The sequence below is a fragment of the Echinops telfairi genome, unplaced genomic scaffold (assembly GCF_000313985.2).
Source record: "Echinops telfairi isolate 266 unplaced genomic scaffold, ASM31398v2 ScPeMD7_24;HRSCAF=84, whole genome shotgun sequence".
In the NCBI taxonomy this organism is placed as follows: Eukaryota; Metazoa; Chordata; class Mammalia; order Afrosoricida; family Tenrecidae; genus Echinops; species Echinops telfairi.
The window spans coordinates 3,352,186-3,369,004 of NW_022103921.1; the positions used below are offsets into that span (position 1 = coordinate 3,352,186).

The 16,819-nt window shown below is 43.0% G+C and overlaps 1 protein-coding gene across 4 annotated transcripts in view; it reads left to right on the forward strand.

Moving 5' to 3' along the window:
* The window catches only part of RCBTB1 (RCC1 and BTB domain containing protein 1), a 45,083-nt gene that overhangs the window by 18,583 nt on the left and 9,681 nt on the right, over positions 1-16,819 (forward strand). For all 4 annotated transcript variants that reach the window (XR_006679985.1, XM_045289074.1, XM_045289073.1 and 1 more), the window contains 4 exons: positions 5,620-5,727; positions 6,561-6,703; positions 10,326-10,516; positions 14,799-14,925. Coding sequence is in view for 3 of the 4 variants with exons in the window: in XM_045289074.1 (XP_045145009.1) it covers positions 5,620-5,727; positions 6,561-6,703; positions 10,326-10,516; positions 14,799-14,925 (569 nt within the window). In the remaining variant the exon portion in view is untranslated. The remainder of the gene's footprint in view (positions 1-5,619; positions 5,728-6,560; positions 6,704-10,325; positions 10,517-14,798; positions 14,926-16,819) is intronic.

Below are 16,819 nucleotides of genomic sequence, written 5' to 3' on the forward strand. Positions count from 1 at the left end.
TTTAGGAACTAGAGGAAAGTTGTATTTCTCATCATTGTTACATCGCACCCTGACTGGCTCATCTCCTCCCCGAGACCCCTCTGCAAGGGGTCAGCCAAATGTTTTAAGGAGAGACATTGCCTGTAGCCATCTAGTGATCACCGACAGTGACATGTTTAAACACATATTCTTTGACATAAACTCATGCACGTATGAACTGCAGCCTTCAGTATGGATTACGTGATGTAAAGAAAGAAAAAATCTCACATTGGGCCAGTAAACAAGATCATGATGAACCAAGAAAAGACTGAAGCGGTCAAGGGTTTCATTTTGCTTGGCTCTACAATCTGCCCACAGCAGTCAAGAAGCCAGCGACAGACTGCATTGAGTAAGCCTGCTGCAGAAGACCTTTTTCCAGAGCTGCAGTGCAAGGGTCACTTTGAGGACTACAGTATGCCTGACCCAAGCCATAGAATTGTTAGTCTCCGCATAACAGTGTGTCCCTAAGTGGGCAGCATTGCTCCCTGGGGTGGGGCACTGGAATGATAAAGGGAAACCACAAAGGGTTATGTCTACACTTTATCTTGGACTATGGGCTCTAGTACAAACGTTTTTAATTGTCAAAGGAGTGCCATGTTTGTTTGTTTCTGAAAAAGGTGTTAGTAGGCCAAACAGGTTTGAGAGTCTATGCATGTCAAAGTTGTACAGTGAATAAGAAAGGCCACAGAAGAATTGAAAACAATTAAATTGGGATGTTGCTGAAAAACTATTGAAAGTACTGTGGACAGCCAAAAGAACAAACGGATCTGTCTTGGAAGGAGTACAACCGGAATGGTCCTTAGTATTGAGGATGGCCAAACTCTGTCTTCTGTACTTTGGACATGTTATCAGGAGAGACTAGTCCCTGGAAAAGGGCATCATGCTCGGCAAAGCTGGGGGTCATTGTAAAAGAGGAACACCCTTCAGGAGACGGATTGACACAGTGGTTGCAACAATGGGCTCACCCAGAACGATTCCGAGGATGCCCAGGAGCAGTCGGGGTTTCACTCTTATATGTACAGTAACTATCGGTCAAGATTGACTCCACAGCATATAACAACACCTGTATGGATTGCTACTCTAGTAGCAATACTTTTTTACCTCCCCTCTTACCTTAAAAAAACAAAACAAAAGACTATTCTACCTATTGCTTACTTGGCTATTCTGCAAACTCTTCCCCTCCTCCCCCAGCACTTAGTAAGTTTTACTGGAATCTATATCAGACTAAGGAGCCCTGATGATATAGTGGTTACAAGTTGGGCTGTGATCCCAAAACTGCAGTTCCAAACCACCAGCCTCTCTGTGGGAGAAAGATGGGGCTATCTACTTGTGTTAGTCTGGGTAAGTAGAGAAACAAATCCACAGAAACTCATGGATAAGAGAGAGTTTTATATAAAGGTTACGTGAGCATCAAGAAAACATCGCAGCCCAGCGCTGCCCAAGCCCACAAGTCCAACATTAACCCATTAACCCATATGTCCAACACCAATCCACAAAGTCCTCCTCCATCTCACAAAACAGACGCAATGATGCTGACTGCAAGAGGAAAACCGAGTCAGTGAATGTGTAAGCATCTCAGTGCTGGCAGGGGTCTCCACACGGCTGCTCCAGCACCCAGGGCTGCATCGAGGTAGGTCCATGTGGCTTCTCCTTGGAGATGTCTTGCAGGAAGTGAGCTTTGCCAGCTGAAGCAGGGAACTGGCTAAGGCAGCTGCACCCTGGTGCGACCATCACAAAGCAAGAGACCCGAGAACTAGAAAGGCGAGGTTTACTGAGCCATTTATCCCTCCGCCCTTCAATTAACCCCACATGTGTTTATTGGCCAGTTAGCACAATAAACTAACCAACCACCTCACTACTATTGTAAATAGTTAAAGTCTCGGAAACTCATGGGGCAGGTCTACCCTGTTTATAGGGTCCCTGTGAGACAGCATCTACTCAATGGCTGTGAGGTTGCTTTTTTGGGTCTATATCAGACTATTTATATCTGTTTTCATTATAATACCTGCTTAACATTCCTTGTTTGGATGACCCACATCCAGATCTACTGGTGGACATTTTCAGTTGGCTCCATTTTTTGTTCTTAATAAATGATATTGCACTGGTATCAGTATGAGTGTTTATGCATATGCATCTTTGAATAGCCAACAGATATTTCTTTAGATGGAATTCTCTGAAATGGAATTTAAAAGTTAAGAGACATGCCATTACATAGTTTATAAATTTTAACCAAATTTCTCTTCAGATAGTTGATAGCCGTTACACTGCTGATATTGAGGAAGTGTGTGCAGCCATCTGCCACGACCTCTCTGAACGGAATGTCCCCTTCTCCCTTCTAGGACAAGGCCATGAAAACCCCCACCTATATCAATTGGTCTGCCCTGCACTGCTGGGAGCTTTGTGCCTTCACAAAGCCAGGTTTCTGATTTGAATTAGACCTTTTGTCTTTCTGTGTCAGGACCTTTCTTATTCCCCATACTTGGCCCACCTGTCAAAGCTCTGCCGAGCTGTTACTTAGACCCCCTCATGCCCATCTCACTCTGGTAATACCCTGTTTCCCCGAAAGTAAGACATCCCCGAAAATAAGACCTACTGACAGTTTTGCCTCTTGCTGAAATATACGGCATCCCCCCGAAAATAAGACCTCCCTGAAAATAAGGCCCCCCCAAAGCTACTGTAACTTTGGACTCTGGACTGTAGCAATGGGTACCGCCGAGCAGCTCACTGTTGGCCGCAGCGCAGCCAGAGAAAACAGGAAGTGCGAAGTCTCTTTTAATAAAGCAATAGACCATAAATGTGTACCGAATTCGTCTTCATGGAAAAAATAAGACATCCCCTGAAAATAAGACCTAGGGCATCTTTGGAAGCAAAAATTAATATAAGACACTGTCTTATTTTTCGGGGGAAACAGGGTAGGGATCACCATGTTCTGTTATGGCTATGGCTCCCTAGATGACTGCTTCCCTCTTCTTGTCCCATGGCCCTGCTATAGTTCGTTCCTTCATAAGAGCTCTCTTGACTCTTTGGTGAAGAAAGATGAATTATTTACCAGATGGTCTAAATGCCTCTCAGACACTCCAATCTTCCTTCATTTGTGGCTAGCATGATCTTTCAGAAATGCGGATTTAATCTTATTCATCTGTTTTAGAATACTTAAAGAGTGAAAAACCTACTGACACATTCCATGTTCCCTGTTATGTTTCCTACACATTGTCCCTGATTTTCCTTCTAGTCTTTCCCATTACTACTCTAGCTTTTCAAGCCTGGTCACCCTATGTGTCTTCTGAACCTCTGTCTGTTGCCTGGAGGGTCTTCACCCTCATTTATCCTTTGTTGCTGTTGTTGTTAATGTTGTTAGGTGCCCTCAAGGGATTTCTATTTCATGGCAACCCTATGTACGCAAAATACCAACACTGCCAGGTCCTTTTCTGTCCTCAGTTGTTATGTCTGAGCCCCTTGTTGCAGCCACTGTGACATTCCATCTCATGGAGGGGCTTCCTCTGTTGTAGGAAGTGAGCTTTGCCAGCTGAAGCAGGGAACTGCTAAGGCAGCTGCACCCTGGTGCGACCATCACAAAGTCAGAGACCTGAGACCTAGAATATTTTACCAAGATGATGTCCTTTCCCAGCCGCTCGTCTCTCCTGATAACATGTCTGAAGTATGGTAGACCAAATGTCACCATCCTGGCTTCTAAGGAGCATTCTGGCTTCACGTCTTCCAAGGCAGATTTGTTTGTTTTCTGATGGTCCATGGTACTTCGCAAGATTCTTCACCGATACTGTAATTCAACTGCTTTGATTCTTCCGCTGTTTTCCTTATTTGTTGTCCAACTTTCACGTGTATATGAGGCCGTTGAAAATACCGTGGCATAAAGTGGGCAGACTTTGGAAGTTACCAAGGGTTGGGGAGGCAGGAAAGGGAAGATGAAATAATAGACGAGCGCAAGGGTAGAGCAGGGATCGGCAAGCGCAGCTGAGAGCCATATGCAGTTCTTTTAGTGTATACTTGTAGCTCTGAAAGAATATTATTCAAGTAACAGTGATTACATATTTTGTAAAATATATTTGTGGCTTTTAAATAATTTTTAAATTGTGAGGGACAGGATTGGTTCTTCTGTCTCAAAAGTTTGCTGACCCCTGGACTAGAGGTTGGCAAATAGTAAAGGTCGATGCTGCAGAAAGGTGAAGTGGGAAGCAGAGAGATGCCAGGCCAGTGGGTGCAGACTCGCGTGGATCTGAGGTTGGTGGAAACATGGCGGGGCACTGACAACTCTCCACGTCTGTGACCTTCATGGGGCCACTTATGTAGGCAGACTCAGAGTCTAGGTGAGGGGGCAGGCAAGGGGCAAGATGAAGGGAGTTCCAGGGTTTCTTTTATAAAGAGGCCACACCCCCAAGGAGGCGCCAATCAAGCTGTGACCTGATGAATGGGTTGGACCCCAGCCCTACACCTTCACACAAGTGCAAGTTGACCTCAATCTAACGGTGACGTCCTGAAAGCTTTTCTCCATCCATGTCATTATGGCAGCCTCTCCTTTGAGAAGTCAGCTCTGCCTCCGTCTTATTTCTATTACCTTCAAATCTGCGCACCACCTTGTGGAAGTCTATCTGACCCTGTTCCACTGAAACGCATAAGGTTTTCAGTGGTTAATTCCTCAGAACTACGCAGCCTGTTACTTCTTTACAGTTGTTCTGAGTCTGCAAGCTCTACTGAAACCTGCTCCCCTGGAATGACCTCGCTGAGATGTGAAACACCAGCAACCCAGCTTCAAGCATCACAGCAACCTATATGCCACCGGAGTAGACAAGCTGACAGCCTTATTCAAGAATCCACTTTCTGGAAAAACCAAAGAGCCCGAACCCACCACTCTTGAGTCAAGTCCAAGAGTACACATCTTTGTTGGAGCAGAGAGCCTCAGCCTTCTCCCGTGGGTTGGCTGTTGGTTTTGAATTGCTAACTGTGTGGTTAGCAATCCCATGGTTAACACACAGCAGTGGGAGTTTCAGGAGCATTTTCCTTAAACTTCCTACTCAACTTCCTTACTCTCCTCTCTGCTCCGTCTTCAGGGTATCTCTGGGTTAGTACTTACCATCTGCCTGAAAAACGCTTGTATGTGTCTCCTATCCACAGTGAAGCTGTGGCTCACTCATCGGCATGGATTGTCGCAACCCTGTAGGACAAGGTAGAACAGCCCTGTGGGGTTCTAACTAACTATTGATGGGAGTAGAAAGCCTCGTCTTTCTCTCCCGGAGCAGCTAGTAGTTTCGAATTGCTGACCTTGAGGTTAGAAGTCCAATGTGTAACCTGCAGTGCCAGCAGGGCACTTAAACTGTGGCTCGAGACTTTCCTTTCTAGTACATTTTTGCAGTACCCTAACATGCACTGTAAGTACTAATGAGAATCAGCTTCCTTGTTTATAAAATGGAAATGAGTGACTTGCCCCAAACCATCCAACTAGTAAGTTAGGGAGCAGGAACTGATGCCAAAGTCTGTCATTACAAGGATAGATGTGGAATGGCAGTGGTAGGGAAGGTATCTGATTTGATAAGGTGGCTTGCATGTACCACTTGCCTCTTATTAACATCTCCTCTCCTCTCTCAGGTATATGGATGGGGTTACAATGGCAATGGTCAGCTGGGCCTGGGAAACAATGGCAATCAGCTGACCCCGGTGAGAGTGGCAGCTTTACACAGTGTGTGTGTGAACCAGGTAAGTGTGGCCAACTCGGGGTTAGTGGGCCCCACCGGTCTGACTGCTGTGACTCAAACTAGAGAGCCATTGGAGACTTACTCTTCAGTTGTGGAGCCCTGATGGTGTAGTGCAGGGGTCCTCAAACTTTGTAAACAGGGGGCCAGTTCACTGTCCCTCAGACCCGTTGGAGGGCCGGACTATAGTAAAAAACAACAACAACTATGAACAAATTCCTATGCACACTGCACATAGCTTATTTTGAAGCAAAAAACCAAACGGGGCACAAGCACCCGGCGGGCCAGATACATGTCCTCGGCGGGCCACATGTGGCCCACGGGCCGTAGTTTGAGGACGCCTGGTAGTGGTTCCATGTTCGGCTGCGATCCACGAGGACAACAGTTTCAAACCACAAGCTGCTCCTCAGGAGAAAAATGGGGCTTTGTGCCCCCGTTAACAGTTACAACTTTGGAAACCCACAGGGAAAATTCCACTCTGCTGTCTAGGGTCACTCTGAGTCAGCAACGACTCGATGGCAGTGAGGTTTCGGTTTGCTCCTCAATAAACCTTTCGGGGCCCCACCCTGTCCTTTTGCCTTCCACCTTTAATCGATGTCTTCTCTGAGTCCCCCTGATTAGAAAGGAGACCATGCTGCTGGCACAACAGTCTTGACAAGGACATTAAACGAATGGAAAAGCCCAACAGTGCTAAGGTTCAGGCTTTTCAAGCGCTTATGTAAAGTCCCAGAGAATGTCTGTCCATACCTGGTGATGAAATGACATTTTGGAGAAGTAGCATGATTTCTCGCCCTTTCTCTTTTCCTGTCGATGGTAACCATGTAAATTTACTTGCAGATCGTCTGCGGCTATGCACACACTCTAGCACTCACAGATGAGGGCTTACTCTATGCCTGGGGAGCTAACACCTATGGGCAGCTGGGAACTGGCAATAAGAATAACCTGCTAAGCCCCGCCCACATCATGGTGGAGAAAGAAAGGTAACTGCGCCGTGACATGCCATGGGACCGTCACATCTGTGAGAGCTAGGGTGTTTGGCTCTGCAATGCTTCTATGGACACATTCTTGCTTTCAACAAAAGACTTCAAGTACTAGCCAAAATGAACATGTCGTTGGATATGATTCTTATGTACCTTGCTCAAAGCAGCAGCCGTGGATGGAAAGCATTAATGTATCTTGGCATCCTTCTTGCAAATTTCTTGCCCATTTGGGAGGGCAGTAAAAGAAGGTCCACATCAGTTTGAAATTCTAAGTGGAGTACAATTCTTCGATTGTAACAACGAAAGCTTCTTTAAAATAAATAAAATACACGCTTGAAAGAACATAGCCTGTTTAAATGTTGATTTGATTTCATGTGTGTTGTTACTGGAAGCGACGTTCAACATTGGTCAATCAAATCAAGAGGCCTTACCCAGTAAGTCTTAGAGTGTTGACTTCTGAATCCAGGACTTTGCTGAAGAAGTACACTTCATAGGGGAGAATGGGGTGGGCTCCCAATCCGGTTCCATCCTGCCCCCCACCTCCTACCCCCTTTTTCTGGCCAGTCGTAGCAGGTCCCATCCAGCAAGTGCCCTCCACACAGCCAAGATGCCCGGCCAAAGGGGCGAAGGAGGAGCCTAAGAGGAGATCTGCAACGTTGTCAGGGAAACCTGCGCCTATACAAGTAGAGACGAAGCAAAAATGCAGCAGGAAAGGATAAATCTTCAGACAAAAACAGGAAAAGGGGAGCAAAGGGAAAACAGGCTGAAGAAGCTAACAAGAAACCAAAGATGTACCTGCCGAAAATGGAGAAAGGAAAGGCAAAGAGAGCCCAGCCTCTGATCAAGCAGGAGAAACAAAGTCAAGTCTGATGAATGTACCGCCCGTGTCTGATCAGTGGGCCTTGTTACCTCCCTTCTTCTTACTTTTTTTTTAAACCTCCCTTCTTAGATAATCCAAAGCAGTGGTTCTTAACCTGTGGGTCACGACCCCTTTGGGGGCTGAACAACCCTTTCACAGGGGTCGCCTAAGACCATCGGAAAACACATATTTCGGATGGTTTTAGGAACCGAGACACCGCTCCACCATCTAGCCACCATCTAGTGCCACCATCTATCTGTCTCGAGGCAGGTCCGTCCACATGCAGATACACCCACCTACAAGGACCCGGCGTGAAGACTGTTACCCACGCCACACCATGTTGCAAGACAAAATTTCATTTATTTGTCATTTGAAATAAATATTTCACAATATATAATTACATATTGTTCTGTTTTTGTGATCACCGCATATACTTGTGTATAAGCCATTTTTCAGCACATTTTATTAAATTTATTATTTATTTATCATTTTAAATAAATTTAAATCATTTTATTGGGGGCTTGTACAACTCATCACAATCCACACATGCATCCATTGTGTCAAAGCACATTTGTACATTTGTTTCCCTCATCATTCTCAAAACATTTGCCTTCTACTTGAGCGCCTGGTATTCGCTCCTCATCTTTATCCCCTCCCTCCCCCATGAACCCTTGATAATTTATAAATTATCATTATTTTGTCATATCTTACACTACCTGACGTCTCCCTTCACCCACTTCTCCGCTGTCCGTCCCCCAGGGAGGAGGTTATATGTAGATCCTTGTAATCTGTTCCCCCTTTCTACCCCACCTTCCCTCCACCCTCCTGGTATCGCCACTCTCACCACTGGTCCTGAAGGGATCATCTGTCCTGGATTCCCTGTGTTTCCAGTTCCGATATGTACCAGTGCACATCCTCCGGTCCAGCCAGATTTGTAAGGTAGAATTGGCATCAAGATAGTTGGGGGGAGGAAGCATTCAAGAACTAGAGGAAAAGTTGTATGTTTCATCTTTGCTATACTGCACCCTGACTGGCTTATTTCCTCCCCACAACCCTTCTGTAAGAGGATGTCCAATTGTCCACAGATGGGTCCTGGATCCCCACTCTGCACTCCCTCTCATTCACAATTTTCAGCACATTTTTAATGCACTTTTTGTGGTAAAAATTGGGTACCTAGGCTTGGCTTATACTCGAGTTGGCTTATACTCGAGTATATATGGTAATCACTATGCTTTAATTATGTTCCGTTTGTAACAATGAAAACACATCCTGTATATCAGATATTTACATTATGATTCATAACTTGCAAAATTACAGTGATGAATTAGCAATGAAAATAATTTTATGGTTGGGGTCACCACATGAGGAACTGTATTAGGAAGGTCGAGAACCACTGATCCGAAGTAATATTTTTATCAACTATTTTGTAAACACAAGTTTTTTAGTAGCTCTAGGAGCATTTTTAAGAAGGAGGAAATGCCACTTCATTCCTCCACCCCCTTTTTTAAGTGTAAGTGCCTTTTTTTTTTTTTTTAAGACGTGAAATCATTTACTGGTTGTTTATTTTTTGGTAGGAGCGGAAAATAGTGGGATGTTGAAGCTGTTGAATTGTGGGAAGATTGGACTGTCTTTGAATCCCTAATACGAAACACACGTACCGGCAATTTGGGGTCACAGTCATGCATTTGTATGACGTGAACATTTAGAAGTTTGTTTCCGTGGGTTGTTGTTTTTTTTTAACAGAATTGTGTCTGAAAACCATTATGTCATCGTGGCTTTATGTCGGAACTGGGTGAATTCTGTGACTTCTTTGGTTGTGGTAGTCCAGTTTTCCTGATCACTTTGCTACATGCTGTGAAGGGCTGAACATTTGAGCATGTGGTGTGTGTGTGGCATCAGATTATGAATCAATGTGGCTTCCGACGTAACAACTCACCGACATTTGAAAAAGAGTTATTTGATGATCTCTTGTGAACGTTTATCTCCAAATTTAAAGCTGGAAAGTCAGTGGAATTTAGGAACAAATTATATCTACAAGCCATGTTAGGATTTTGGTATATTCATTAAGAATTGTGTGCAAATTGTTTGTAATGTTCCTGCACTGTCTCAAAATAACCAAGAAAATGCCAGTCACAAACCAACAAACAAAGAAGAAGCACACTTCAGCACAACAGACTTGATGTCTCTTAGGAAGGGAATACTGAAAAGTCCATGACCCCCTGAACCAACGTTTTATCATCTCTGTGAATTCTCCTGAGCTCTGGGAAGGGATGAGGGAAGTTGGGTTGAATGACAGTTATTGGATGCATTTTGTGCAAGTGATCTACTTCTGACAAATTAGCCAGTGGAAACCATCTTGGTCACAATAATCGATCCTGTTTTGCATGGGGTTGCCAGGAGTTGGGGGGCCCAACATTGAATGGTGGATAACAGCAAGCTCCCAGAACTGTCAAGAGATTTCGCTCGTGCCTACTTTCCTCAGTTCCTTGGGTTTCTGCTCCCCTTTTTCAAGTTTTCCTCAACAACACGTGTTACACATCCGAACCCAGAAAGACACTCTAGAACAAGAAATGAGCAATATGGAAGGTCTTCTTTCCCGGGTCTTTTTGGCTTTGTCACCATCACTTGGTAGCTAATGTCGCTGGGACTCGTGGGGTTTCTGAGGTGTTTTAAGCATGAACTTTTTTATTATATTGTACGGTATGCTGTAGGATTGTTTTGGTTAATAAGTGACATGTGTTTCTTTTTTTCGTAAAACTACAGGGTCGTAGAGATTGCAGCCTGTCACTCTGCCCACACCTCTGCTGCCAAGACGCAGAGTGGGCATGTGTACATGTGGGGCCAGTGTCGTGGCCAGTCGGTCACTCTGCCTCACCTCACCCACTTCTCCTGCACGGACGACGTCTTTGCCTGTTTTGCCACCCCTGCTGTCTCATGGCGCCTTCTATCTGTTGGTAAGGAATCTTCCACCGAGAGATAATAAGGCTGTCAAGTTTTCCTTGTTTTTTGTTGATAGCGACTCTAAAGTTCTAGAATGTTTTATTCTCAATGGTAATGCATGTCCCCAAATTAAATTTGCGTAATAGATTTTATTAATATATTATGAACTATGTTAATGGACTTAGTTTTCCCTCTTCCTAATGCTTTAGCCTTTATGTAACTCAGTTTTTTGCATAGTTCTATATAATACTACTAAAAATAAACTTTTAAAAAGTGTGACTTTTAAGATGACTCATTAATGGCTTTCTTTCTCTCTTTCAACCAATCTTAAGTACTTTTGTTTTAGAAGGGCATCAAAAAAGAAATATTATAAAAGTGGCAAAATTCAGGGTGATCTGCCCTTTTTGTGAATATTGTCTTAAGGGTCCATATGGTGGAATGCCCTAGACCCTTAAGCACCTTTCAGATAACCCACTCCTGGAGATTGTCATTTAACCAAACAATAGACAGACCTATAAAGTAAACAGTAGAGGCCGTGAGAAATGTGCTACTCAGAACAATCAACCATGCAAAACCAAAAAGCAGCAACTGCCCCCAAAATAAAGCTCAGAAGGCAGAGAAAGGCAGGATTGAGAGGTGAACGGAGACAGGAAATACAGGGAAGAAATGGGGGCCGTGCTATTACAATGAGGGGGTTATAACGAATGTCACTAGACAAAATATGTATAAAATGGAAGACTAATTTGCTCTGGAAACTTTCGCCCAAACCACAACAAAATGTTTTTTAAAAACCCAATTCATTCCAACTCATGTTGTTGTTGATAGGAGCTATTGATTGGTTCCCATCCACAGCAACCCTCGGCAAGACAGGATACACTACCCAGTCCTGTGCCATGCTCACAACTGTTCCCCTGCCTGAGCCCATGGTTGCGTCAGTCCACCTTGTCAGGAGCCTCCCAAGCATGATATCCTTTTCCAGAGACCCGTCTCTCTTGACAGCATGCTCAAAGTAGATATGATGAAATCTTGCTATCCTTGCCTCTAAGGAGCCTCCGGACCCTACATCTTCTGGAACAGATTGGTTTGTTTGTCTTTTTAGCAGTCCGTTGTACTTTCAATATTCTTTACCAACCCCATAGAGTCTTCCTTCTTCAATGTCTAACTTTCACATGCATCTGAGGCCATGGAAAATACCGTGGCTTGGGTCAGACACACGTTAGTCCTCAAAGTAACATCCTTGCTTGGCAATACTCTATAGAGGTCTTGGGTAGCAGATTAACTTAAGGCGATGCGTCTTTTAATCTCTTGATTACTGCTTCCACGTGTACCGATTGTGGATCCAAGCAAGACAAAATCCTTGACAACTTTAACTTTTTCTCCAAATATCAGCATGTTACCTAGAGGTCCAGTTGTGAGGATTTCAGTGTTCTTTACCTTGAGTTGTAATCCATAATGAAGGCTGAAATCCTTGATCATCATCGGCAGGTGCTTCGGGTCCTCCTCTCTTTGAGTAAGCAAGGTTGTGTCATCTGCATATTGCAGGTTGTTAATAAGCCTTCCTCCGATCCTGATGACATATTCTTCTACATATAAGTCACCTTCTTTTATGATTTGCTTAGCATTCAGATCGTGCAGTATTCCCTTGTTCGGTTCACACAACTACCTCTTGATCCATGTATAAGTTCCACACGAGCACAATCAAGTTCTGGAATTCCCATTCTTGTCCAAGTTATCAATAGTTTATTATGATCCACACAGCTGAATGTCTTGGCATAGTCAATAAAACACAAGTAAAAATCTTTCTGGTCTTCTCTGCTTTGAGCCATCTGACCTCAGCAATGAGATCCCTTGTTCCACGTCCTCTTCTGAATCCAGCCGGAACCCCTGGCAACTCTCAGTGTACTGCTGTAACCATGGTTGGATGAGTTTCAGCAAAATTTGACGTATTGTTGTGTAGTTTGAGCATGCTGTTTGGTCACCTTTAGGGGGAGTGGATACAAATATGGATCTCTATCAGTCAGTTGGCCAAGTGGCTGTCTTCCAAATTTCCTGACATAGACAAGTGCTCCAAGTGCTTCATCAGCTTGTTGAAACATTTCATTTGGCATTCCTTCAATTCCTGGATCCTTGCTTTTGGCTAATGTTTTCAAAGCAGCTTGACCTTCTTCCTTCAGTGCCACCGGTTCTTGCTCTTATGCTACATCCTACAATGGTGGAATGTTGACTCGTTCTTTTTGGTGCAGTGACTCTGTGTATATCTTCTGTCTTCTTTTGACGCTTCCTGCATCATTCAATATTTTGCCCATAGAATCTTTCAAGATTGCAACTCAAGACTTGGGTTTTTTCTTGAGTTGTTCCAGATATGCTGGGCATGTCCTTCCTCTTTGGTTTTCTAACTCTAGTCTCTTGCACACTTAATTATAAGATTTTACGTTGTCTTCTCAAGCTTCCCTTTGGAATTTTCTCTTTGGCTCTTTGGCTTCATTATTTCTCCCATGTGCCTTAGCTGCTCTCTCATAAGAACAAGGTTCTTTTGAACCTTTGAGCCTTTCTTTCCTGCCTCTTCAATGACTTTTTGCTTTGCCCTAAATGATGTTCTTGATGTCATCCCACAGCTCATCAGTCTTCTGTCATTAGTGTTCCGTGCGTCAAATCTGTTCTTGAGGTATTCTCAAAATCCAGGTGGGAGAGGCTCAAGGTCATCTTTTAGCACTCATGGACTTGTTTTCCTTCTCTTCAGCTTTAACCTGAACTTCCATCTGAGCAGATGATGATCTGTTCCACAGTCTTCCCCTGGCCTGGTTTTAGCTGCTGATATTGTGGTCCTCCATCGTCTCTTCCCGAAGATATAGTCGATTTGATTTTTGTGGATTCCATCTGGAGAAGTCCATGTGGACAGTAGCTTTTGTGTTGTTGGAAAAAAATATTTGCTATGAACAAGTTGTTCTCCGACTTCATTTCTATCACCGCGTCCATATTTTCAACTACTGTACCTTCTTCTTTGTGGTAGTTACATAATTTCATGTCACTTGAAGCTACATAAAAGTATAGGAGTGGAATTTAACCTGTCAATCAGGTCACCACCTGATGATGCCTCCTTGTGGGTGTGGCCTTCTCATAAGGAAGGTCCTGGGAACCTCTATTTCTCTACCTTCACCTTCCTGCTGGCTGACCCTGATAGTGGAAAGAGCTGTGGAAATGTGTCCACCACCATTGGAGCCATAAGACTTTGCACCCATACCCAATGGCCTGTGATATTCCTGCCTTCTGCATCATTGCATGTGCTTGCGTGGGTCTCAAGAGGGACTCATGGACTAGAATCAGACTTTTGGACTTGAGTTGGACTGGGGTGGGATGTTTTCTCAATATATAATTACTTCTTAATATAAAGCTTTCTTACACATATATTAATGTCATTGGATTTGTTTCTCTAGTCAAGCCAGTTTAACACACCTTGTTTTCAATTTTTGCATTCCAATTCCTAATAATTATCAGTGCATCTTTTTTTTAAAAACATAATTTTATTAGGGGCTCATACAACTCTTCACAATCCATACATACATCATTCGTGTCCAGCACATTAGTACATATGTTGACATCATCATTCTCACAACACCTACTTTCTACTTGAGCCCTTGGTGTCAGCTCCTCATTTTTCCCCCTCCCTCCCTGCTTCCCCCCCCCCCCCCCCAACCCTTGATAATTTATAAATTATTATTATTTTATATTATCAGTGCATCTTGATTGCATGTTTGATCAATTTCAACTGATACTGACCCCATATAGGCTTTTTGAAACTATAAATCTCTGTGCCAGCAGACAGCTCATTTTTCTCCCATGAGCAGCTGGGGTGTTTGAACCTACCACCTTGAGGTTAGCAGCTCAGTACCTAACCTGCTGTGCCACTAGTGTGTCTCCACATTTTAAGAGAGTAGTCAAATCATTATAGACTACCTATCACTTTTACTTTATTTCTTAAAATAAATATCTCGATGTCCAACTTAGTATAAAGATATCTAGCCTTTCTAAATATTGGCATTGTAATTTTTGGTAGTTTATAAATGTAGGTGACCTATAAGATTAATATTTTGAAATTTATTGATCAAAACAGCTCTGTTTATAAATGTAGGTGACCTATAATATTAATGTTTTGAAATGTACTGATCAAAACATAAACTCTCTTATAAAACAGAATAGATTTACCCACCATGCTAGTAATAGTTTCTTTTTTTTAATCCTTTAAGTTTTACATTTGTGTTTTCGGTGTTCTCTGTTAATAGTGTTTGTTGTCTGCAGAGCACGAAGACTTCTTAACTGTTACAGAGTCACTGAAGCAAGCATTTGATAGTCCAGAAACTGCTGATCTGAAATTTCAAATTGATGGGAAATATATTCATGTCCATAAAGCTATTTTAAAAATCAGGTACGGTTGCATGTTCTTCCAACAACAAGCTCACGCCTGGCAAGTTGAATCTGACTAACATTGACCTTGTAGGACAGAATAGAACTGCTCCACTGGGTTTCTAAGACGTAAATCTTCTATGAAGTGGACTGCCATGTTTGCCTCCTGCATAATGACCGGGAGGTTTGCACCACCACCCTTTTGGCTAGCACTGCACTTTAACCACTGTGCCCCCAGTGCTCCTTGGCATGACTTTAGAGTCACAAGTAACCTTAGTTTCTTTTTGCCATCCCTATTTCTTTCTTGTTCCACAAACTGGGGACAGGTTACGAAAAACATTGGCAGAAAATACCATCCAGTTTCTTTTTTTCCCCATTCATTTATTTCCAGTTGCTTTTAAGAATAATCATTCCAGTTATTGTTTAAGATGGGGGGGGCTTGTGCATGCGTGTATGTGCTTTTTAACATCCACACTTAAATGAAGGGTGTTTTGAGTGGTTATTTCCATTGAAATTTTTGTTTGGATAGTTAAAGATAGTTATCAGTGGAAAATGTATGTCTTCTTTTACTGTGACTGAAAGAGTAATTTGCTCCAAGCAGAAAACTCATAATTGAAATTCGTAGGCATCTTACAAGAAGTGTTCTTTATGTACAGTAAGTGGGAGGGATCTCTTGGTATACCTGTGAGGTATGAATGCATTTATCAATAACTATTTGGGTTGTTACTCAGTAATCATGACATTAGAGAGAAAGAATTCCCCAAACTGAGACCATTCAGGGCTAATCTGGCCATTTTGGAAAACTAGCTAAAATTCTATTTACAAAATAATCTGTCATGTTTTCAGGGAACCGAAAAGTCATGGATTATTAGATGGATCAATTGGAGCTGACTGAATCCATATCTACCATGTATAGCCCACAAAGGGCCTTGATTTGTGCAGGGTCACAAAGTAGTAAGATTTAGAGTTTTCGGACCCATTTCGGACCCATTCAACTGCTATTCCTACTCTAGAAAACAGCTTCTTTTTATTTCACAAATGGAATGATTTCTTATGTAAGTGGAGCCATTCTTTGGATGGATTTTAAAAAATACACTGTTTTGTTTAAAGGGATTTGAAAAGATGAAAAAACCAAAACGAACCATGAAGTGTGTTCTTTTGTTGTTAGTTGTTGTTGAATTCCCATGCGTGCAGAGTAGCATGGCTCCAAAGAGTTTTCAGGGCCAATCAACTTGTCTTCTAGCGTGTTTCTTGGGTGTTCCAAACACCAAACTCTTGGCGAGTAGTTGAGCAGTTCATCATCTGTGTCACCAAGGGTCTGGTAAGGAAAGCAACTGCGCAGAAATGGGCGCCTCACACAGTGGACCTCAAAACAGCCAGCTCCTTTGGACCTCACCATTGGGGTAGCCTTACCGAACATTATTTGGATCAAGGAGTTCTAAGAAGAATCCTGATCAAAAAGGGGTGGGGGAGATAGAGAGGAGAGTTACACATTTTCATGGACTACAGATTTTTCTGGAGTTCACAGGACTAAATGAACCTCTGAAACTATTGCCCTAAGCTCAGATGTAAAACTTAAACCGAAAATATCCCAAGAAAGCCTTCTTTAAACTAAAGAAGAGTTTGGATTAATCGGTACAAATATGTCCGTCTTGAACATTATATTCCTTTAAAGAATTTTGTGGGATGAAACTGACGGCAGCAAACTGAAAGGTTAGATAGGGGACAGTGAGATTATGCTAATGGAGGAGGAGCCATTCAGAAAAGAGGGTCAGTAGTGTTGCACAACCTGAAGAATGTAATCGTTGTCACTGAATTATACATTTAAAAATTATTGACTTGGCCACTGGAGATCCCCTGGCAGAGGGGTCTCGGGGAGGAGATGAGCCAGTCAGGGTGCGATGTAACAATGATGA